This window comes from Ptychodera flava, chromosome 15 (genome assembly GCF_041260155.1).
Source record: "Ptychodera flava strain L36383 chromosome 15, AS_Pfla_20210202, whole genome shotgun sequence".
NCBI lineage: Eukaryota > Metazoa > Hemichordata > Enteropneusta > Ptychoderidae > Ptychodera > Ptychodera flava.
In genome coordinates, this window is record NC_091942.1 from 36,617,745 (window position 1) to 36,644,097 (window position 26,353).

The window sequence follows — 26,353 nt, forward strand, 5'->3', positions numbered from 1 at the left end:
CTATCTGTCTGTGCAGAGTAGGACATGACCCATACTGACTCTTTATGATGTTTTCAATGTCAAGTTTTAGTAGTGCAATAGTACTAACCCCATGTCAATTTTCTTTCATTTTCAAACATTGGCCTTGAACCACATTATTATCATCCCTTTACAAGTCAATCATTCAAAAACAAAAATGATCTCGGTACCCAGACAATCACTATAAACACGATTGGAACTAATTCGGGATAATTGGATGGTGAATTAATGTGTTTTTAATCTGCAAATGTAAACTCACCTGCTTTTCTTTTAAAGTTACACTTGTTTTTATGAGTAATTTGTAATATAGCAAAATTCAGCTATAGGGCACCTAACATTTTTTAGAAATTTGAAAAATATGAAGATCCAGTTATCCCAAATTAGTTCCAATCGTGTTTATAGCACCCAATACTGTAAGACCCACTACCACTATCACTTTTAAGTCAAGTCGGTAAAAGTCAACTTACACTTATGTATATCTAGGAAGACAACAGGGTGAAAATTGTATCTTTTTATCAACTATGTAGCTTTTTAGGGGTCTGCAAATAGGTAAGTTTGTCAAAGTGTACATTATTGGTTTTAACCAGCTTGACCAAATCAAACTTTCATATTTTTCTGATCAACAGAACATCAACAGACCCATCAGTGTACAAGAAAGCCGTCAACAGAGCATTAGTTCGTGTGGCATTCATCGCAGCTTTTCTGATTGGTCTTATGTTCATAAGAGGAAAGGAAGATGTCAAGGTGTTGGCAGCACAGTCAGAAACCATTGACAGAAAAATCTATCAGAGGTCATGTTCCAATGATTATGATAACTATAAAAGAATACCAGGTGAATATTTTTTTGTTTCTGTTTAATTCATAAATACCAGAGCTGTCTTGTCATAACATTTTCCATTCCATAATTTACATACCAATTATAAATGATATATTAATTAAACTTTGTTTTGAATTATCCAACTGACATGGATATCATACATGAACAAGAAACTACTTTGTTGTGATGTGAGTGACATCGTTTCCAAATGTCGCCCTCTATGGTCTATTTTGTAAGTGCTATTAAATTGTCAGGTTGCAAACCAATTGCATCATACCATAACTTTCTTTAGTTATTGAAATTAGAAACTAAGTAGGTGTAAGTTAACTTCTACAAAATCGATCTGAAGCAAATTTATTAATTCATCCCGGCAAGTCTTTAAACCTTGCTACTCATTTACAATGACCATTTTCCCTCTCTACTGTAACTCATTCAGAGATGATGTCCTGTGAAACTGTCATCACCTCATCATTAAAAGATTCAATTTCCATATAAATCAATGTTGTAATTTTATATAACACTGCTTATGCTATGTAATGGCATGTAAAACAAAAATAGTGGCTGCGTATATACCTGTACTATATTATATAGTAAGGATATTTATAATATCCAAAGGGTATTTTTGTTTCCACTGATTAATGTTTGACAAGAGCAGACAAAGCATATGGTTTATCTATTAATAAATGACAATGGTGATATTACATTACCAAGACTAGTAGATTTGGTATAGAAGTCTGCAAAAGAGTCTGACATCAATATCAGGAGTATTTGAATGATAACACATGAAAGGCAAGATGATGTTTTGTAGCCCGCCAAAAGGATGATGCTTATGACGGTAATATTGATGATGTCCAAGCTGAAGGCGAGGGTCTCACCAATATTACTGTCATTAGCACCAGCCTGGGGGCATGCAACAAATTATGATCTTGCCCAAGCCATCATGTGTTATTAATTATATTACACTGAAAAAACACTTACCTGTACGTGTCAGAAATCTTTGCAAACAATTTTAGTCGAAAGTCAAGTGCAAGTCTTGCTATGAACCTCACGATTTCTTGATGGCTATACTGCATGTACCTAAAGGAGTACTAAAATGTCATCTTATTTGGCCGGAGTTAACTTCACGTACCTCTGCCTATTATCTGCAACCTCATAACTATTTTCTTTCTTTCGTCCATCAGAGGACTGTTTACAGTGGAATAGTTTCAAGTAATATTGATTTGCTTGCTGTTTGCAGGTTGTACTCCAGTGAGATGTGGTAGGGTGGTCATGGATGACATCATCACTAAAGAGGAAGCCAAAAAACTATTACAGTAAGTTTTTAATATTTACATGTAATGATATTGTGTCAGCAATTCTTGGGCACTCCTTAGTCACTAAATAGTGTGTACAAATACATAATTAAGCTATGGTATGCAATAAGATGGACTATACTATGTAATCAATAATGTTGATATAATACCTAACAGACCTTGAACTGTACAATGGACAAAATCTGTATAGATAAATAGATAAATCTTAGTATGTACTAAGTATTATATATGTACTCAGGGCAGTCAAGAGGGTCTATCAAATAGTTGTAAAAGTTTATAGCACTAAAATTTTACCTCATAGCAACATACATTACCGGTATATTTCATACTCTTTTGTTGGACATTGACAGTTTTCTTGACAATGATATATGAAATATGATAACCTTTATTTGCGAAATCAATAGAAAGTTGCAAAAGAAAACCCTTTGCATTGAGACAAAGATACTAAAGGCAGTATAAATGAAAAAGAAAAGCACAAACCAGTGCTAATGCCATGTAGATGTGGGGTGTAAAAGTGAAAATACAGTACCACTTGTAAAGAAATGGCTGTTTGGTCAAAAAAATGTTGGTTTAGAAAATGATTAATTCATCTTCTGCATATCTATATCACTACCCATATGTAGAAGTGGTTAAAATACATATATCTGTCATAATGTAATTTGATTTGCACACAAGATGAATGGCATCAAGTAAATCTGTAGATAGTACCTCATTTGGTAAAATACTCTTTGTGTGGATCACCCGGTCCTATATCATGCGGAACCTATGTATCAATATGAGAAAAGTAAAACATTCTGTGCACAAAATTTAATTTTTGAAATATGTTCAAACATTGCATAAACATATTTTGAAAATTATTCTCTGCAATTTGTACAGTGTTTGAAATTCCAGAAGAATACAACAAAGCAAGCCATGATCTCACCGTCCTTGAACTTTTCATCTAGTAATTTGAATGCAAATCACAATGACAACCATCTGGTTCCCAGCACCAGGCTATATTTAGAATCATTCACCCTCATTTTCTGTTGCAGTGCTGATATATTGGTGATAATTGTTTCAATTTTGTTTAGATTCCAACAATCGCATTATTGTCAATGGCTTCACCACATTTATCAAAAAAAAAACCTTAATTTTGTGTACTAGTAAATTGTGCATGATAATGTTTGAATTTTACAGGCAATCAGTTATTGATACCAGCAGAACAGTTTTTATTCCAGAGTTCTTGCATGAAATATCTATTCCTACATATGTACATAAGGCCAGAGGAAAAAAATTGTGCCTTGGATTTTATTGGCAAAGCTACAGAGGCAGCAAGCAAAATTTTTGAATTATATTTTACAAACCAGTAAAATCTCTCACTAATTACATTGTTATTGATGACTTGGAGTCTAGATTTTACAAACTGTCAACAATACCGGTAATACGGCGTTACATATAAAGGCAATGTTGACAGAACAAATGTTGAGCATTTCCACATGCTCCCAGAAGGAAACAAAAAACTGTAAAAATATGCGCAACAAAAATGCCTTAAAGTAAAACGATCGCTGTATAAATTTGCAACAATTTCAAAAAGGGAAAAAAATTCTGATAGACTAAAGTAGAAGCGGCAATTCAAAGGAACAACTTAATTATTCTTCTAGACTTAAGGTATTTGATCATTGATGTATTTGATCATGTAAATGACAAAGTTGACAGAACAGTACTTCCCAAAACTGTTCAAGTTTGAAAGGTGTTGATTGACCAATACAGCTATGTACATTTTTGAAAATTTAATTCAAATATTATTCTCTTTCAGAATTGCTAAAAAGGGACTTGCATTTGGTGGCTCAAGTGGAGGAGTAAGTTGTCGTTTATACATTATCTCTTTGCAAATACACATAAACTCTGATCATAGACTAACAGCATCTTTGTTGAAAAGGTGATATTTTCATCCTCAGGATGCCAAAAGTGTGGCAATATGATGAGAACATATGATGTTTGTGATGTTTGTAGAGTTTGTTTTTGAAAAGCTTAAAATTACCACAAATATTAGGCTGAAGAAAATAATTGTGCCGTTCTGATAACCCAACCTACCCTATTTTTTACCTGCTGACCCTAAACTTTTTAGAGCTATATAAACATGGTAGTAAAAAAAAGAAAAAAACCCCGAAAAATCACACGTTCGTTACCTAGCATTTGATTTTTGCTTGAATGAGGATGTCTTTTATGTTTTTAGCTACTATAGACTATAGTCTATAGAAGCTATTGGGATGGGTATCCGTCCGGCGTCCGTCGTCAGTCTGTATGTATGTATGTATGTATGTATGTATGTATGTATGTATGTATGTATGTCCGTTTGTGAGGCGTCCGTCCACTCAAATATCTTGAGAACCACAGTACTTACTGATTTGATATTTGTTGTGTAGATGAAAAATATGATTTTGAGAAACTATTTTTTTAATTTTTTGATATTGTTGAAAATAGGCAAATTAATGCCAAAAAAGGTGTTTTGGTAAAAATCATCTTCTTTATAACCGCTGGTCAGACAGCTTTGTTATTTGGTATACAGGTCCCTAGGGGTAACCCAACTTAGACTTGTTCAAATTGTGATGAAATATGCAAATCTGTATTTTTACGGAATTTTTTTGTCATTTTTGGTCAAAATTTGACTTACATTGTATGTAATTCTTGTACTGTATAAACCCTATCAATTCACCCAGAAAAAAATAATTAATATGATTTTAAATAATTGAATTAATTAGGAAATCATCAAAGCCAAAATAATTTTAGTGTAGAATTATCAGAAAGTTCAACTTTTTTTGACAGTTCATAGTGAAATGCTTACCATCTTGGAGGATTAAAACATGTAAAGGCAACTTTCCTGAATCCCAACTTTGACATATTCTGAACCGTCATTTATTGTGCCCTGTATGTTATCTAAAAGAAATTGCTCAAAATAGTCAATAGAGATAGAGATAGAGATAGAGAAAGTTCTTATTTCCATTTATGGTTGACTTGGTAAGGATAAAATAAAATTACTTTTTGAGGAAAAAAAATAGAGTGGTCAATTAAAAGAGTGGTCAAAGTGATAGGGTTTTTATGGTAAAGCTGGGCTGTATAAAGATTCCTCATGTGCTATTTATAGCAATTATGCAATCTGTGTAAACAGTGCAATGAAAGTGTAACATGATTCCTTATAATGCTTTTGATGACCTTGAACTTCTTAAGTTTCAAACCTTTGTCTCTTCAGTGTGCTTTCTCTGAGTATGTACAGTCTCAACTTATTAAACAGAACTCACAATGTTAATCAAAGATATCCACCTTCTTCATCAATACATGTGTCACAAAAGGTTATTCTCTACATAACTCAACAGAGCTCTGTCAACTGTTGAGTTGCTTGTTCTTTCAAACCGCTGGTCAGACAGCTTTAATATTTAGTTACTTGTCCGTAGGATGACCTTAGTGAGATAATTTCATACAGTAAGGAAATACTTAATTTTGTATGCATGTCTATAGTAGCTTCAGGGACTTTGGCCCTATGTTTATTCTTTTATATGTATGATACGTTTCTGGAAATGTTGGGGCCAGTGTTTGATTGCCCTGAACCCCTGAAAAATGCATATTTGAAAATAAAAATATTTCGGGGGGGGGGGGGGGGGGGGGGGGACAAATCCCCACGACCTACCTACCTTTATTTTTGAAAACCACGTTATCGGAACAGCACATTTATTTTTTTTTTTGGTCTTAAGACACGTTTCTTTTCTATTCAAGAATTGATAGGGATAGAACTGAAGTGTTTGCAAATGGCTAATGACTGGTTTTCTGAAGCAAACATATGCCATATGCCCTACATAAAGCATAGGAAGCCGTGTTGTCAGTGCCAACGAGAAACAGTATAAATGCCATCACCATATAAAGAGAATATCAAATTGAAGAAACAGATTTTTAGGTGTATTTTCTTTGACCTGTGAAGCAGACCAACTGACATTCTGAAGAAAACATAGGCAGCCTAACAGATAAAAGTGGTTCAACTAAGATTATTTAACTTAATTCTATTCATGTTTAACTTTTTGCAGGCTTCCATCTTAGATCTTCACTCAGGTGCTCTGTCTAAAGGCAACAGTTTTATAAATCTTTATAAGTGAGTATATGTTCTAGAAATACTTTAAAAAATTTCAGGTTGTTCCATTGACACCAAATCTCATTACGACTATCAGTGCCTGTGTGTACTTTAATATAAGTCACAGATTTTGAAAAGATGGCAAAGATACATGGTTATATTTTACTTAAAAAATGCCTTCATGAACAACATCTTCACCAGATTTCATTACTTAATTTTACCCAATGTCAGCATGATATTTAACTCATGGCTTTCTTTGATATTTTTTACTGTTCAGCAAAGTCACTGGGTTTAAACTGTTGTATTTATTTGGTTGAAACTTTAAGTTTTATTTATAAAGACAGACAGATACCACAAATAAATTGAAAAGTCAATACTTGAGTTTGTGCCAAGTATCAATCCACATGTTTATTCATGCAGTGTTTGACTTCTTTTTACACAAAAATGACAGATATCTAGATCAGAAAAACTTTGGTCCAATATTTTCCGCCGAGGATGCTGAAGTGTACACGTAAGTTTGTCTTTGACCCTTTGATTTCATAATGCTATGCTGATGATATGTGTATTGTATTGTATTGTATTCAGCGGTAACAGTACTTCTACACTGATAACCAGAGTACATCTTATAAATTGTAGCAGATCACATCTCATATTAGCAGATTAATTTCCAAACAGCAGATGATATATCATCATTAGCACTTATGTAAGTTTCAAAAGCAGGGTATTTATATCAGTGATCATAATCAACATCAAATGAGAAACATGGTACAATGGATTTGCACTGTCATAGTGGTTTTCTGCAAGAGCGCCCTCTTGTTACATGCCTTGAGTTGTGCAACACAGTATGCAATACAGTGTGAAGTGGCATGTTATTTGTAAAACATTACACATATGTGCAGAACTGTTTGCACGTAACAGTGACGTAAGTTTAAGGTTCACAACAAGGTAAATCTGCATTTATAATGCTTTTGCCTATCAGAAGTCTAGTCCAAGGTATAAAATTGTGGTATATCTTGTTAATATAAATAGTTAGATATATTTTGTTCATTTGTCTCACATGTGGATGACAACAAAAGATAGATCCTAACTTTTGCACAGGTGATTTATTAACAGCGGTGTCTGTAATTTAACTGTAGGAATATTCATTTTTTGACAGAAACGTGAAGAATAAAATAAGAAAAGCCATTTCCAGGGAATTTGGTATCAAAGCCAGTAGATTACATCTTACACATCCAACATTTTTCTCAAGATTGACTAGTGCTCCAGCCACGACTGTCCATGATGAGTACTGGCATCCACACATTGATAAGGTATTGGAAGATTAAAGTTCTCCATGTCAGAACAATTTTTTGTCCAAAGTATGTAAAATTCACTTTTGCATTATATTGTTATCCAAACTTCTCTTTTCTATACAGTTTAATTTTTTATATAAAATAAATTCCTATTATGTGATGGTCATCAGTACATTTTGATTATCATCAAGTTTCTGTGGCTGATCTGTGATGCCTTCACTTATCATCCACAGCTTGTAGTGCAATATATTAACAATGGTATTCAAATGTGCAAAGTGTCTTTATGTATGCTTATCTGATTATGCCTCTTTGTCAACAGTGAATATTATAAATTGTGCACTGTGTGGCTATTTAATACATTTGTGACATGGAATGTGTAACTTCCCTTGTTATATTGGTGATACAACATTGAAGAGGCAATTACCATAGCTCTTTGCGCCAAGCCCTTCCCATAGTTCATGTCATATGTGTGTAGTGATAGCAACAGTTAGTGTAATCAAATATTGTCTTTTGTGTGTAGGTAACTTATGAAACATTTGACTACACATCACTGGTGTATCTCACTGACTATGGCAAAGATTTCAACGGTGGTAGATTTGTGTTTGTGGATAAAGAAGCCAATTGGACAGTTGAACCCAAGCTAGGTAAGTACATTTCATTTCCATCATCTCAACATATTACATGCGTACCAGGACAAAGTTTAAATCATCATCATTTTGCATACATTTAGTTTTATCTGTATAACTGCAGACTATCTACAGCCTAGTCTGTACTGTATTTCATTCAGTGTCTCAGGTTTTATTGGCATAGATAAAGTTTCACATGCAAAAGCCCTATTTGTATTCAAATGGCGTTGACAACAGAAATTAGACAAGAATTTTCTGAAGTAGCTGTAAACTTTGATATTTCAAAATTAATGGTAGCCAGGATTTACACAATTGCTTCACTTTTTTGTTTACCCAGTGCTCATAGACGATGTTTCTGCGATGTTGAAGGATTTGACTAAGGAAACCGTGTTGTCTTGAATTTGTTTCTTGTAGGTCGCTTATCATTCTTCACATCTGGATCAGAGAATCTTCACTACGTGGAGAAAGTATCATCCGGTACTCGCTATGCTATCACGGTATCCTTCTCCTGTGATGAAGACAATGCCATCAGTGATCCAGATTTCTCCAACTGATCTGCAAGAGCATTTTCCAGAAAAAAATTAACACAACTTTTCATTCCTTTTTCCACTCTTTATAAGTCAAACTACACTATTATTGATTTGTAAATCCATCGATAATTGAACATAATAACTGTAAAATTCAATAATGCAACATTGAGCCCTTAATGGAAAACATTACTTTTTCCATGTTATTGGAAGTTATTAAAAACACAGCAAGGATAAAAGCTTTGGTTTGTTTGTAAGCATCAGAAATATTAGCACTTTCTGGAAATACACCTGTGCTGCAGTGTTTATTTCTTCCATATCACTGGCAATATTTTATGCTTCACCAAAAAATGGACATGTAGTTACTGCAAAATAGAAGTTAGTGTTCTCTCCATAGCAATTAAAGGCACTACTCTTTAATTTTGGAGTAAACAATAGAAATTCATGAACATAACAATTGCATTGTTATGCAAATTAACTGCTATGCTATCAGGAATTCCTGGGGAGAACACTGATGTTTGAATACTGATGATTTTCAAAGTTGAAATTAAAAAACATATATCTGTGTTCAATCTGATTAAAATCAGATGTCGAGTACGGCGACGTCTACTCACTCTTACGCGGTATTCTCTTGCTGTTGTTGTGTGAGGCGACAGCAAGAGAATACCGTGTACGAGTAAGTAGACGTCGCTGTACTCTACATCTGATTTTAATCCGATTGATCTGTGTTCTACATGTTAAGTGAGTCAGTATGGATTTATATTTGAAGGAAAAATTTACAAAAATGGAATGCTGCTTCTTTTTACTTGTGATGAAAAATTTACAATTTATGTAGATTCTCTATCATTCAAACACGTCTGCTTTTAGTCAGCATGATTTTATTTGTATATGATAAGTAATGATCATTGTATATTGTTATTTAAGCCTCAAGTGAAAACATATAAATAGTTTTATGCAGTGATATAGACATAAACTTATTCCCTGTCTAGTATGGATGTGCCTTTAAGGATGACAAAGATATCATTCCTATTTCAATTCTGACCAGATTTCATGATTTAAAAAGATAGAAGTGATGTGTTTTTTGTGAAAATTGCCTGTAACTGTGCTATCTACTTATCTACTTCATGTTGTAAGCTATTTCCTGTATTTTTTCTCATTGTGTGGGTTTTACAAGTGCAACATTAGGACATGTGGGAAAGCTGATGTAGTGTGTCGTCTATCCGCATCTTAGCTTATGTTCAATTGGTTCTGTTGTATTCTTCTGACAAATGATAGATTTGTGGCAATAATGATTATTGCAGTCAACCATTTATTTCTAAACATTGTACAGTGTACCAAGCAAAACATGAAAATTTAGGTATTTCCCACAGCATTATAATTATTGTTAAATAGAGTCATTCAAAGACTCGTATTTTCTCATGTCATCACAAGGGTATTTACACAAAAGATGTTTTGTCTATGCCTAACATCCTACAGAGATTCTACTGTCATTAGTATTCTAATTATTAAATTTGGTAAAGCACATCAAGCAATGCCCCATCATATTATGAGCATTTCATTGCATGTAGTAGTGACTCCATGACGCTCTGTATTTTTTAAAGTTTTAATAAAGCCATAATTTCTCAAAAGACAAAACTTCTACAGTTCGTTATCCTCAGTCATTATCCAGATTTTGTTTCCATGACTACCCTTGACAGTGCATATAGCAGTGGACAACATGTAGAGTAAGCAACACAGTTACCATCATATAATTCAAAATGGACTTCCCTCATTGGTTATCAGGACCTGTCAAAAAGGTCAAGGCTATGGAACATGCACACATATTCCCCCCCCCCCCCCCCCCCCCCCCCCCTTTTGATTTTGGTACTATATAAGGGCAGCACGGATCCTCTTCATGTATTCAGACTTAATGGTCGCAGAGGACAATACATTTTCAGTGAAAGACTGTTCCAATATCACAATGAACACACTACATCGTAAATTTCCTTGTGCAATTATTGTTTGCGAACACTCATTTTCAGTCACCTATGTACTTCTCTGATAGGGCTGGTTAAATAGCTTTCAAATTTGATATGTAACTTGGTGAGGATGCCAATCTTCATATTTATGACAGAATAAAAATAGAAATTTATTGAAGATTTTCCTCACATTTTCCCCAAAAGTCAAAGAGCTAAATTACAGTTTATCTGATGATGAAATTTGTCTCAGCAATATTTTTGAGAATTTTTTATTTCAGAAATGTTTTCTATGAAACTTCTTGTTGAAAGGCTTTGAAACAAGGTTTGTAACTATCTAGTTGATCTAGTTATGATCTCCTTCAGGATGTGAAAGTGGTAGTGGAGTTTGCATTGGTAAATCTTTAGGGCTTTCTTAGTATTTTGGACATTTAGACAGGTTTTAGTGAGATTGAGAAATCAGGACCATAATGATTCCATAACTTGCCAGTACATTTGCTGTAATCATGTTGTGTAGATGTAGAACAGTGACCATTTGTAATATCAACCCAAAACTTTGCCCAGAGGAGCACAGAAAGTGTGATATTGACAACACTTGGTGCGCCAAAATGAAAAAAAAGTTAAAAGGGGGCGGTTTATCTCTAAACAAATTGAGTAACATCACAGACTTTCTAAGGAGAACGATGGATGAAGATCACACAGACAGTCAATGTCAACAGCCACTGATACCAGAACCAGGGATTGAGGACTGTCGCTCTAAGTATTAGAAAGTATCTTCTGATGTATTCTCTCTTTTGCACAAGCTTGCCATCTTTTTTGTAGCGCCATCTGTGGCTCAATTTGCTTTCATTAATGTCTGCTGGGAATATTCTTTTCAAACTTCTGTTCAGTACAGTTCTGCTTTAATACCACCATGTGTTAGGTAGGATTATATTTACGATTATTTCAAAACAGTGGCCTTTATACTCTAATATATATGTTTATGGGTAAAATTAATTTTTGATCCAACAAAAAAATATAAAGTTAACTTTCTCCATATGTTTAAAAATGAGTCAATAATGCCTGTAGCGGCAGAACTTGGAAAGTATGGTGAGAGTCTGAAAAGTTTTCTAAAGCATCATCTCTCTTTAGGGCTGCAAGATGTGACAGCACAAGAAATAAACAAACAACAACAGAAAAACACCAACAAAAACATAAGTGAAAATTCCTATGTAAACGCATGTTGAAATCAGACGTATAAAATTCCGAGTTTAAAACTGCCACAGCTGAAGGAAGGGTAGGGATTTTCAAATCATGATGCGAGGGTTACGAAATAACTTTTACTTTCCTTGTCAAACTTTTATTCCATCTAAAATAGTATATGTTTCAGGGAATTTCACAGGAATAACGAAAACTTTTATCTACAAGGGCCAACATTTGTTCATCTCGGAAGTTGTTTCTTGGTTTTAATATTTAGGCATCTTGTCCCATTTGTCCTGGTGTCCATAACATGAAGCCTTCACTCGTAAATTTCAACTCTAACACTGCATCACTCTTACTTGTAGTATTTTTTTCAATTTTTAAACAGACCGACAAAGATGCACATTTTTGTACAGTTGAGTACAACGAAGACGCAACTATATGACGGAATCAAATTTGCTTAACAAAATTGAGGAAGGCCTAACGTGCCAGATTGTCAAGAGCGTTTCAAAGACGAGAAAGTTCGCCCATGTCAACATTACCGCTATTTTTAATTGTGTATGAACGAAAACATGCCGACATGCCCGACATGTCGAAAGGTATGCCGACTTCCCTGTTGTGCTGTGTGGTGGCTGTGGAAAACATCATGTGAATATGAAAGTGACCAAGGACAAAAACAAAATGGCTTTAGTGGAGTATGAATCAGCGAAGTCTGAAATTCACAGGCGCCCTTGGGTTGAGTAGTCTGCTTGATCGATCGATCGATCGTCTGCTCGATCTGCCTTACACTGCAGTGGAGGGCAGATTTAATACGCGATCGATAAATCGAGCAGACAATCGACCGATCTAGCAGACTACCCAACCGACTGGCGCCTGTGCCAAATTCATGCACTAGATGAACTCACAGTACCATTTACGGTAGACACCAAAGAGCAAACTATGTATTGCTTTGACTGCGCAGTCATCGTTTGCCTAGAGTGTTCTATGTTTGATAATGCGCAACACAGTCATTTTAGTCTTGAAGTCACTGTGGAAGAAACAAAACTATTTGATAAGTTAGAAAAAGGAACGACTGCTGGTTAAGAACCGAAAGAAAATTATGCAAAAAATTGAAATTTTGCAAGATGCTCATAACCTCCACAACATGAAGATTGAAAATTTTTCAAAAGATTTGCTTAAAAAGTATCCAAGAAAAGTTTGAAGGTAGTAAACGTCAGATACCTTCAGATAAAATTAATAAAATGGAGTATTTGCAAACACGATATGCACAAAAAATTCAAAATATGTCTTGTCAACTTTAACATTGTAGTGAGGGACATGACTCACCTGTCTTTGGTAGAGTCACAGTAATTGATACGGAATGCAGCTTTCACCGGCAACTCTCATAGAGAGGAAGGCAACAGTGGTATCAAAGAGAAATCGTTGAAATCGTTGAAAAAATGTCACTCTACCTTCTGTTGAGTTTCCAGAGTTCAAAGAAGACAAAACTGTTTACAAGGCCATAGGGAAATCGATACGACATTTCAAAAGTATAAACCCTTAGGATCTTAGAAAACGATCAAATCTAAGTTTATCGGTTTACGATCATGACAACGATGAAAGCAATTACATGAGTTTTGACAATTGTACATGCTGTATTGATTCCAGCGAAGATGATGACATTGCTGGAAGCCCGGGCCAGGGTCAACAAATGGGATTAAACACCCAAATAAAAAGAAGAAATAAACAGACTATTGAAGACTCCCCTTATTCAACGATGGAAAGACTGTGTGGGTTATGAGAGCAGAACGATAGGGCAGATACCCTGTCATCCGGGTCCAATCGACGACGCTTGTCTCTTGAATCAAAACGGCCGTGATTTGAAAGATCATCTCAGAGATCAATTAGTAATACGTTGTGGTACCAGGGGAGGCTTGGTGGAAGCTTTAGTCGTGGTATGGTGTAATGTTGCGACATCGACCAATACCACCTAAAGTTATACCCGATGGTATGTGAACTCGTAAAGCGCCGTAAAGTCGAAGTTTGTATGATGGAATTCAGTCTGTGTAAATACCCAAGCTTAGATGCAGTGGTGAGGATGAGATTCAGAAGAACAACAATCGTTGAAATTGAAGACAAAATGAGAAAAATATTCTCCGTACAAAAGGGCAAAGAAACAGGTGTATGGAGTAAACAACTAAGCAATACTTATGAGCTGTTATCTAAAAAAGAAAAATGCAAGGACGTGACGTAAATTCGCGCGTAATTCGATATTTGCCAACACAGCGAGAGTTCGACTGCAAGCATGCCATGTGTACGTCTCCCGACAGACATATGAACTTTCAATAGGAAGTCACTGATGGTCCATCTTTATGTCTACGGATGCCATGCATGAAGGCAAACGTCAAGAGTGAAATGCAAAGCTATGGCTCGCTAGCTAATGCAAAATTTCGATATTATACTTTATGGTAAATGCACGAGCATTTACATTCGGAGATTGTAGAGCCATATTCAATATTGATTCAAATGCCTATTAAAAAGGTAGTAGACGGTTTTGCAATAAGCTATGCATCTGGTCACACTTATCATAATATGTAATGCTTGCATTAGACATGCAATCCAATATACATGTATGAGTTCTCATCGTTTTCTTCCCAAGTAATACACGGCATCCTGCATTTTGAAGTTACCTTAAAGTTAGTGTTCACAAATAGCAATAGTCAGTTCTCCGTCGCATTAGCATTGCGGTATCGCGGTAGACAACCTCTGAGTTTAAACTGAATCACGATAGAAAACCTGAGTATTCCAAATTCAATTCTTTTGATCTCATTTCACTCATTTTTACTGTTTGGTTTTTGCGTTTCTTTCTTTTTTGTGAACACGAGTTCATCTATTTTGGGTTTTGCTGCTTCAATCTTTGCAGGGTCATACATTGGGCGTCCGAACATCAAATTAAGAAATCTGGTCTAAAATAACGTATTCAATAAGGTATACGTTCTTTTGTACCGTAGAGCAATATGTTTTGATTTTTATTTATTAATTTTATCAAATTTTGACTTTGCACAAATTTACGATGTCAAACCAAAAATAGCTGGGCTAGTGTCTTTTCCAAATCTGGACCAGGAGTTCAGTAGAAATATATGAGGCCTTCCCGCCATCAAGTGTAAGGATACAATACCGAGTTATTCCTGCTTTGCAAATCGTCGAGAAGGAATTATTACTTAGGAAAAGTACAATTAAATACTGAAAATAACAAGAGACAGACAGACAGACAGACAAATAGACAGAGAAAGAGAGACAGAGAGATTGTCAAATAGACCGAGGGAGAGACAGTCATACTGGTGAACTGGACAGACGTACTGCACTGATAGAAATAGACAAACTGACAGAGAAATCAGATCAAGATTGTTGTAGACCCCTACACTACAATTGCAACATTATTGTATGATACTGAGAGAATATACGTTTATTGCTGTTTGCTAAAACATAAACAGTCATGTGTCACCTCCGGTTACAAGTTATTACTCTCGTCTTCTGCGGGATGGTAGCTGATACTTCTCAAATATTCAATTGAAAAATGAGAGAGTTTCGGAACATCCTTGGCAATTTCCTATACAATACAGGTAATTTTTCAAACCGATGAAATTTAATGGAGACACTGCGTGCACTGATGAAAGAAGAAGCGTGACTATGAACAAACACAGTCTGTTTTGTAACGATGGCTGATCGATCGGCGTTCATAACCACGTAACATGACACAAACAGCGAAAATCAGCCTAGTTAGACTGATTACTAGTATTAGCATCACATATCTCCAGGCAACTTTTAAAACGTGATACTGATAACCTGCTTTATAAGAACGGGACTCCGTTGGAGACCCGTGCTACTGCTGTATTTTGTCAGTTCAATAAACTGTGTATATCATGTACGCTGGGATTTGTCCGAACACTAAAAGGTTCGTCACAAGTGCTAATCGGTTGTCATTTGGAACTCGTACACCATTATTTGGCCTCCTAGTCTGATAAATATCTATGTATCCCAGCGATACTGTCGAAATTCTGGAAATTTGCGAGCGGGAGCGTTAGAAGTCCAATCATTTCTTAGATAGATAGTTGAAAACGGTTCATGGAATACCTAATTTTAAAACGAATACAATCAACGTATTAGGCCTACACGAGAAATACCTGAAATAGCATTGTTCCCATCTTGATAATTTTCCGATGTAACAACTTATTTTCACACCAATACAATGATGAACTCTAGGAGTTAGTGACTCCCCGTCAACATTGCCCTACATTATCAACATTAAGTCATTCAGCGTTATTTTACTTTGAATCATCTACAGTAATTAGTAAATAACGCAGTGAAATAAGACAGTTGCGCTTGCGATGAGATGGAGTGTCTTCCCATGATGCTCCTCATCCAATTCTTGTGTGCACCATACTGAATAGCACTACTAACAAATGACTTTCAAAGTAACTCTGGTTGAATAAACGATAAACCCTACTGGTATACTTCGATGTTTGCTGTCTCATAGATTCCTCGAAGTTCTCACGAACACGTAGGTAGTGACGATTTTACGTTTATCATGCTGTTTAATGAAAGGTACATCCGGAGAACATGCCGGACACACATCCTTCCCTGGGGATTTCAGCTCAAATTCAGTTTTGCATCCTGAAAACCCTATTTAAATGCGGTCACACTGTCGTGACTTTGGAAATGCCTATAACATTATGGTTTATGTTCACCTTTTATTAACACAACTTTTGGTGTCGATAACAGCACTTTTATTAGTTTTCCGAGGATTGGTCACTTTTCAGTAATAACCGATCGTACTCAAATGAAAACATTACAGTGATTAGAAACGAATGTTGATTGACTGAGAGAGAGAGAGAGAGAGAGAGAGAGAGAGAGAGAGAGAGAGAGAGAGAGAGAGAGATATCATGGGTTTAGTTATAGTTTCTCTTCTTATATGCCAACGTTTTCTTTATACTGGGGGATATTGTGCAAACGTCATATATATGTAAATCAATCTGAAAGTTATTGGAGCCTGCTCAAATATTCAACACGAGACTAATTTTAGCAGTAATGAATCTCTCTCTACATTTTGCCGCTCTTTCCGGATTTGCTCCATTTCCAAAACTTATGAATCAATTAGTTCATAACCTCAATTTTAAGGAAATCTGGTTTGGACTATTGCCTTATGAGCATGGCGCTTGCGGCGACTTTCACTGTGTTTGGCGCGATAAAACGATGGTAACTTAACTATGGTACCAGATAACAATCAAATTTTTACTGTAAGAATTAGAAATGTTGTTGATTATATTCTCTCCAATATGGATACTGTAAAGTTGACAGGTGCTATTTATGAGCTATCTAAAGCTTTTGACCCAATAACCCATCTGTTGTTGTTGTTGGAAACGCTGTCAATTTGGGGTGAGTAGTCGCGAAGCTAATAGACTGCATGAGAAACTACTATAGTATTTGACAGACGGCATTCAGCTCACGAACATAAATGGATCTCTTTCCGGTGCATTACCGGTACCTGTCCAAATTGGAGTACCACAAGGCTCGATTTTAGGGCCTGTTATCTTTAATGTGAGTATAACCTGTCATATCTGTGAATAATTTATGCAAAGTATTGTTATCCGCAGATAACAATGCCTTGTTTGATGTGGTAGATGTCTTGCAGATGATTAAGAACTCGTTACTTAGTGACTTTTTATTGAACTAATATAAGGGGCGAAGCAGAGCGGGGCAATGCTGAGCGTTTATTTGGATCTCCTATCGCTCGAGCCCATTAATAAATCAATCAAAATCATTTATATAGCGCCAAAATCAATGTTGATGTAATGTTTTATGGCGCCGAACAAGAACACATAATTCGAAAAACTCCAGACTGCTAAAGAGGTGCAATTTCAAGTCCTTTTAAAGATGTTTCAAGGTAGGCGACTGGCAAAGTTCCATTTGAAGACTTCCACAATATTGAAGCACATCTTCAGAAAGAGCGTACTCAATACGATTGCAGGTTACGTAGTTGCACGTTGAGCAGACATTTTCCCTTTGATCAAAGTAAGTGAGGTGAAGGTTTGATGTGAAGTAGATCTGATAAGTACACAGGATCAGAGACATTCAGTGCCTTGTATGTAATCAGAAGAATTTTGAATTATTGAATCTTATGTTGCATCCGTAAACAATATAGCTTCTTAGGTGTAGAGGTGATGCAGCCAGATTCCCTTGTCCGTTATACAATCCTTGCAACAGTATTTTCAGCCTGTCGGAGTGACTTGATGTCTTCGGAAGGTAGTCCAAACAGGAGAGCGTTGCAGTAATCTAATTTGGATGAGATAAAGGCATGTATGTGTATTTGTGATATATTGACGAATATGACCAATTTTCTTGAGGTGACAGTAGATGACTTTGCATGTAATGGTCAGTGCAGACTACTTTATTCCTGTTATAATACCAACAAATCTAGGAAAATCCATTTTTTACGATATTTTGCCCATGAACATGGACGAGCAAATGTGAAATATGCACAATAATGGCTGTCGCGTTCAATCACAGTGTGCGATAATTATACCGATTTTGTGGGAAGGCATATCACCTTGACACGTTATGGCAGCAATGTGCTTTGATCAAACTACTTTTAACCAGAATAAAGAGTAGAGAAATGACGTACAATTGTATCTTGTAAAATAAAGGTTTACACATCACAGCCTTGAACCCTGAAAATAATTTTTTTTGTGTCGCATTGTCAGATATCCAGTGAATCATCCTCTGTGGAAGTGACAATGAACTTATCCCGCTGCCATTGTCTTAGCGTTACTTTAGTTTCACGTTGACATCCTCTCCCCAATAAATTACACTTGAACTTAATTTGACTCGGGTAAATGCCAAGTCATATGGCTGATAATTAGAGAGTTTGATGTGTGGGACACAGTTACCCCAACATTGGCAACAGTAACTTATTCTTCAGAAGATTCATAAACAGTTAAACATTCAATCTACCCAGAATCGTCACAAAACTAAGGATAGCAAACTAAAGGGGCTGCAAACTTTAGCATTACTGGTATTGTTCTCTCGGATAGTATACAACCTATGAACATTGAAGCACCGCAGATTTTATTTATTTTATAGTAAACGTGTCATTGTCTTTTTTCAATATCCTTTACATGATATAATCTTATCATGTGTTACACATTTAATTAAAAAGTGCATATGACTCATAACCGTGCATGTAAAATGACAATTAAACCGTTAGATTTCTATCTTGTCCCCCATCATTCTGAATTTTGTGCTTAAAAAGGACAGATTTCAAAACTCTAAGTGATCTTACACCAGTTTATGTACAATGGACACAGTAATAAAGTTGCTTCATATTGGATTTTCTTATCTTACGAGTCAATTTTCTGAGAGATTAAATCTGATATTCAATTTCTGGTAATTTCTATCGTACATAGTTTATAAATGTTTTCAGTAGTACATTTTATATGTTCAGTCCCCTTCAAACATGTCAAAAGAACTAATGTTGTTTTTTTAGTACCTGCACGTACACACTTTGTCACCACTGTTGTCAAAACACAAGCATGATTAAAACCGGCAGGAGACTGCGAGATCGTATTCCAGCAAGCTTCGTTTCACGAGATCTATTAAATAGGTTTTAAAAATAACATTCTGTTCAAACAGTTGCAAAACCGTTTCTGAATGGGACATTCCTGCTGTTTGTAGGTATTTATGCCCTAGTCTGATATGCTTTATGCTTGCTATCATTTTTGGCAATTATGACACGTTGTATGGATAGGTGTGAACTATAGACGCGTATGCATGATGTGTATGTTTACTTTTGGGAACGAAATCTTTGACTATGGAATAATACTGGCCTACTGTCAAAAGTGCTACAGGCAATTCGTGTCGCTTCAGGATAAGCAGCAACAAAACCCATTTCGCATTCTAAAAAGCGAAAACGGACAAAAACTAACGGGTATGGAGCCTGACGACGAACAGCTGTACGATAGCGCTTCAAAGTTCAGGCCACGTCACATATTCAAGTAAGACCAGATCTCAAACAATACAATGCTCGATTTGGTCTCTCATGAAACTAAGAAACCTGGCAAGCCTTTCACAAAAGTCTTGCGAGTGTGGACATGCGGTTTCTTATACTCACACTTCGTTTGCTGAGTTCAATAATGCGTTAATTCAGCGGTTAGCCAACCGCCCCAAAGCAATACTTGGCGACACCGCGAACCAGACCGATGAATGGCCGAGGATTCCAAAACTGTGAAGTTTCCGCTTTATGGGAAAACCGTCCTCAGTTTCGCATTCTCATTCATAATGACGATCAGTTGGATATTGTGGTGTCTTTATGCACACGACGCTCCGATGGCTATTAGCGTCCTTTGATATTAAAAATTCCTCGGGGTGTTTTGTACGCCTTTCTAGATTTCCTGTCTATGTACCCTACCGCCTTTGAATCTCCCAAAGACTACACTGTCGCTGGGTTTTCCAATTGTTTTCCTTCACATCCGCTTCATATGAATGCCTCACAGCATGCCGGGAATGGTTTTGTTATTTACCTCCGGGCACTAAAAACCCTTCCCGATTTGGCCCGCAGTACGGTCCAACAAATCGATTGGACTGAAATTTCCAGTTAATGTTGATTCTTCGTCGAAAGAAATCACAAGTTATGTCGTGTAATATTGACAGTGGCTTCTCTCAAGTTTAATTATTGAAACGGAATAAGGTGTGCCCCCAATATGTACACGGTGTAAATAGCAGTATGTTGAAGACTGAAATATTTTCCTTTTGATTGTCCAAGTAAGTAACGATACTGAAATTACCCTGGGAAGGGCATAAAATCTACATTTACCGGTGGTTACTTTCTTCAAGCATAGATAAGGGTACTGCAGTCTATGATTGGACAGTCGTGGCTGAAATCTTGAAATATGGTTCCGCCTTTTAAACTTGATAGGGCAAACTTTCGCGATGTCAGTCCTGTATGTACAGTTACGAACATTCTCATCAACTGGCTTCAACAGGCGAAACCTGTTTTGCACTGTTGCCAAGCTTGGTTACTATTTTTATGACACAATTACGCAGCTCCTGCGAGCAATGTTGAGTCACTAGTCGGATTTTTCATTACTTTAATTTACTCCCTCTCAGGGAGTTATTTGTCCCAACCACGAAAAACTGAATTGATGTTAAAGTGAGCTCAATAATATAAATTGCCATTTAAACTACTTCCTACAAGTCTGTCTTTGACGACACGCCTTCTAGCTCTCTGAATATTGTTGTCTATATTTCAAACATCAAAATTAAAGGTTACGTAAAGGAGCGTTTTGCCATCAATTCATGATATTTGGGGAGAATCTTGGTCACATATAGAGATCAATCCGATTCAACTTGACCAAAAGAGGATTACTGTCCTCTCAACTCTTAGAGTTCCTTGGCCACGAGCCATCAGCTTCTATTGAGAGAGAGAGAGAGAGAGAGAGAGAGAGAGAGAGAGAGAGAGAGAGTAGTGTGTGTGTGTGTGTGTGTGTGTGTGTGTGTGTACTTTGAACAATGCTCCATACTTCAAGTCAAATTGCAGTACCACCCAAACACCACTTGTTAAAAAGGTAAGCTAGTTTGCTATTAATATTGTGAATCTATAAATCTTATAATTCTGCCTACAGGGACTACAGCTTCTACGCACACGTTTTGAAACTCTAGAAAAACATTTTTACCGTGTTCCTCTTGTAAAATAGATCACTTGTTTCGAATAACAAATAGAATGACTGCTGTTTGTAATCCGTTTATCATAAAACAGTGAAATCCAGGTAATTTGCATTTTTGAACGGCGATCTTAGGGACCGTTCAGTTTTTACGGCCGGGGGGGGGGCCCGGCAAAATCCAGGGGGGGTCATCATAATTTTGGAATCCACGAAGGGGGGTCATCACTTTTTCACTGGTAGGAAAGGGGGGTCACCACATTTTCAGAAACATAATACCTACAATAAAGTTCACTTTATGCCATGGCCATGATCGACCCTCTTTACCGGCGGGTCGCCTTCGGCGGCCCACTACAATAAATATATACTTTATGTATTACCCATGACCCTCTTAACGGGCAGACGCCTTTTGCGGCCCACTCCAATTAGGTTTACTTCATGCAATGGCCATGATCGACCCTCTTTAACGGCGGGCCGCCTGCGGCGGCCCACTACAATAAATTGACTTTATTGTAATACCGCATGACCATCTTAACGGCCGGACGCCTTCAGCGGCCATGGTCAGTAAAGTTTACTTCGTGCAATGGCCAGTGATCGACCCTCTTTTTACCAGCGGACCACCTTTGGTTGCCCACTAGAATAAAGTTGACTTTACGTAATGGCCCATGACCCTCTTAACGGAGGGCTGCCTTTGGCGAACCACTCAAATAAAGTTTACTTTGTACAATGTCCATGGACATAAGTTGTCCATGGAAATGAAGTTCAAAATTGCCTTACAGTCGTCCTAATTAACAGACGTTTGCATGGATGTGGCTGAGAAGTTTGTGCACTGTCATCTCTGCTACACGAATAAAGTGCGCCGCGTACCGGAGTTCAAATCCAAACCGTGCGGGTAAATTTGACATATGGGTTTTGGTTATTTTTCAGCCGGGGGGGGGGGGGGGGGTCATCAAATTTTTTCGTCTGACAAAGGGGGGGTCATCATTTTTTCGCGAAAAATTCAGGGGGGGTCTATATTTTTTTGAACACCGGCGACAAGATTTTGCCGGCCCCCCCCCAGGCCGTAAAAACTGAACGGTCCCTTAGATTCTTCTTCGTAATCATAAAAACCCCTTTCACGGAAATGTACAGCTATAGCCTTGTCGGACGTGACAATACATCGTACAGAGGAAGATGCAAAATAAAGGCGACTGGATGGGTAAGTCACATATCCGGTAATTCGTAAAGCGAAAAGAAGTCAGCTTTCCTGCTGTAGCCCGATAGACCATACGTAATAACCATCTTTTAGTACCAGCACGACGCCTGTTTCCCAAAAGAGTTTCACCTTGTCGGCTTGATTCTTCATACATGTTGGACAATTGTAAACGCAAAACGATTGTTAATACACAAAGCCTTGCCCTTTAGTCTGGTGCGCTGTGACGAGCAATCACTGCTAGGCAAATTATATTTGTTTCTGTCTGTCTGAGTCTCTGGTGCGTTTTGATTGCAGGTTATTATGACAAGATTATGCTCGGTCGGCTTCGAATGGATTCGGCAAAAGGAATTGGACCGTGGAGCCCAGCAGAGAAACATTCGATGTAGTTTTGGCATGTACGAAATGTCTGTGATTTCTTACTTCTCTAAAAAGAGCGGGGAAGTGTAAAATGTGTATCGTGTCTAACGCTGACAAGCAAACCATTTTTAGAACGACGGTTTGGACTTTGCGGTAACAGAGACACTCTAACAAAAATTGCAACGGAAGAGAAAAAGAAGCACACAATTCTCACTTCCCATTTTCCCAATCATTCTCACTTTTCATTTCTTTCATTTTCCCTCGCATGTTAAAGATAGGAGTTATTATAAGTTTCTTTGTGAGGTAATTTGACGAGAAACGAATCTCTATCACTCTGACGATTCGGACGTTTAATCCTGGGCTGAGTTCATCATTCAACGTTGAGACTGATTCTCGCAGCTTAAGTCATGGTTCTGAAACTTCTGCACAGAGTTTCTCCTTCATGAATTATTTGTTGATAATAAAGACAGATCAACAAAAAGATAAAAACGCTGTGTTTTGACGTGTAAAAGGAAATGCTTTGAAACTGAAGGGAAAAGGAGAAGGGTGAGGCGGTATTTCTAAGAGTTGTATCTTTTTCATTAACTGTGAGAAAACTTGTCTGATACACAAATGTTTCTCTAAACATCCAATGAACTGATCATGACACAAACCCGTGGATGTTATTTCTCGATAATTTATATTTTGTTTACCTTATCTGAAAATTTTGAAGTTTTGCAACAACTACTATCGACTATACGTTTTGAAGATATACCCGTGAACATGAAAAGCGAGCTTCATCCATGTATACGTTATAAATCTTGCTTGTATAATGAGAATGTTCGGTGCATTGTCGTTGTGCACGTTGGACTGTTTGTACAGACGGCAAATATCTTCACCATATCCATATTTTATGGGACACTTAAATGTATCAAGAGATGTGTTTAATACAAAGTAACGAAGTTGGTGTATCTCTCATTTATGATAACTATATAACTATTGCTTGGAAATTCATGATACCTAAAGATGAATATGTTGTTAAGATAACGGCATTCACAGCGCACATGCAAGATTACGGGGAAGGTTTATCACAATTTTTATCATCCGGCTTTCTGCTACGCGTCAATTTACAACTATAACTGACAATCACCATACTGCATTCGTCTCGAGTTGTAAAAAATATGATGTTATGATGATGAAGCGATATTCCTAAAACATCTTCACAAATTTATCTGACGTTTTCGTTTGAATATTTCAGAAGCAAAAGGCAATGGTCATGTGCTGGATCGATCGCCTTAGCACTTGTATACAAAGCGGTATAATGAGTACTGTTCTGTCTCACTCCGTCACTCAAGGTCATGACGCTGACATTGACAAGGGTGTATGTCTGTACTATATCTGAGTTCGCGCCTTTCATTTGTAACTTGAAGATAGAAGTGAATGGTTGAACTTTTTATATAAAAAGGCTTCACAAACTTGGCCTGTATTGTTACCTTCGATGGCGCGTACTCACTCTACGTGACATCCAGTCACAATTTCCGTAACAAACTTACGGAAAGATTTCCCGCTGTCGAGTCGAATAGCTCCCATATGACTCTCCGATGACTGAAAATGTTATTTCCTACAGAACAGATTGCAATGTATTACACAAGGCTGACACCAAAGTTCGTTCAACTGTCCATCAAAGTAACGTATGGAAGGCCACTGATGTTAAATATTCTCAGTTCAGTGCAATTACTTTCATGAAAAATATTTCACAATCAAAAATTAACAATGTTGGCTTCATCGACAGTATATTTGGCAGAAAAAACTCTGTGACAAAGTCACCGCAAACATCATGCACATACTTATCAAAGATATATATATATATATATATATATATATATATATATATATATATATATATATATATATATATATATATATATATATATATATATTCCGAAAGCAATACTTACTTAAATCTCCACATACCTACGTCGTAATACGTTTTAAGCAGTTTTGTACATTAGTAAAATACGGTATTTCGTTCTTCTTTCTGAAGCATATAAAATGCGAATTGTTTTATGTGTCGCTGTCAACATATGTGTATGTCCAACGTTATTGTTTACTGCTGAATTTTAGTGCGGACTGAAATTCATATTGTAAACAATAACATTCAGTGATATTGCACCGTGCTCATAGGGCTAATATACTGTGTATTTCCACATACTTTGGTTAGAAGGAGAAGAAACTGTATACGTTCTCTAGAAAAAATAATGACGAACTTATCAAAACTTCTGATTGTATAAAACCAACGGTGATATCTGTCTATACTAAAACGACTATATTGATATTGCTTTAAGTGATGTGTAAGATATCAGCAAACGGTTAAATGATGAGACTAAATGATGCAAATATTTTCCAAATACCCGACCAGACTTTCTTTCTTTCGGAGATTTGAAGAAGAAAGATAACATACAACTCACTATTGACTTTGCCATTGACATTGACGTCTCAGAGGGTCTTGAACATGTTATCGATAAACACATGCAAACTAGCTTTTGAATTTCTATCTAACATAAACCTCTATCGTTACTAATGATGTCGAGAACGTATTGAAGATTTTTTGTGAGTCAGACGTTGACAACAATTCAAGCCTAAATGCATTGTTGACTGTTCTCATAGGAAACTAGCCTACGTGCGATTTTCAGGGAGCCGTGCCAATACGAGACCGTCTGCATGTCACCATAAGGTGGTATTTCATCAACAGATGACGGCATGACGGGAAGTCTTTATGCTACTCATCCTCTCAAAATCGCGTAAAAACACCCTCCTGTATGACAGGATCAGATGTCTTAATTTACAGATAGAACAGGATGTTTCTCAAAGACCGCCCTGCGTCACACGTCCGTCAAGGTACTGATATTTCAATATCGATTTTCGAAAACTTTCAATGTACGGACTTTCTAGCAAGCAGTGGCCAATATTTTACTCACCATGTGCGCTATAATTCAATGTGTGCGGGATGTCGAGTAAATACAGCAGAAGCCGATACAGTGAACTGTATTTTATAACTGAAGGGGTATACGTCTGTCATGGATTGGTGATCAAATGTTGTACTGTTGATAGGCTCATATCAAAGCTGCGCAATGATAATTTTATGACAAATGAATTCTAGCCGGTACTAGAATTAGTTGTAAACAGTAATATTAGATATTACGTAACTATGGGTATGTTGACGAGTTGAATACTAGGCATTCAAATCGCGAACAAAAACAATACAAGAAAAAACAAGTATACATAAAAACAAACTGACAGTTGC

At 36.6% G+C, this 26,353-nt stretch overlaps 1 protein-coding gene across 2 annotated transcripts in view; it reads left to right on the forward strand.

The window, feature by feature from the left end:
* Positions 1 to 10,327, forward strand: part of LOC139152051 (2-oxoglutarate and iron-dependent oxygenase domain-containing protein 3-like) — a 32,647-nt gene extending 22,320 nt beyond the window's left edge. Inside the window, exons 3-11 of one of the 2 annotated variants that reach the window (XR_011556540.1) lie at positions 645 to 850; positions 2,073 to 2,148; positions 3,944 to 3,986; positions 6,204 to 6,268; positions 6,699 to 6,758; positions 7,404 to 7,557; positions 8,060 to 8,183; positions 8,580 to 9,263; positions 9,394 to 10,327. Coding sequence is in view for 1 of the 2 variants with exons in the window: in XM_070725142.1 (XP_070581243.1) it covers positions 645 to 850; positions 2,073 to 2,148; positions 3,944 to 3,986; positions 6,204 to 6,268; positions 6,699 to 6,758; positions 7,404 to 7,557; positions 8,060 to 8,183; positions 8,580 to 8,719 (868 nt within the window). In the remaining variant the exon portion in view is untranslated. Of the gene's footprint in view, positions 1 to 644; positions 851 to 2,072; positions 2,149 to 3,943; positions 3,987 to 6,203; positions 6,269 to 6,698; positions 6,759 to 7,403; positions 7,558 to 8,059; positions 8,184 to 8,579 lie in introns of both variants that reach the window. The other variant, XM_070725142.1, reaches the window with a different exon arrangement.
* Positions 10,328 to 26,353: the final 16,026 nt, after the last annotated feature.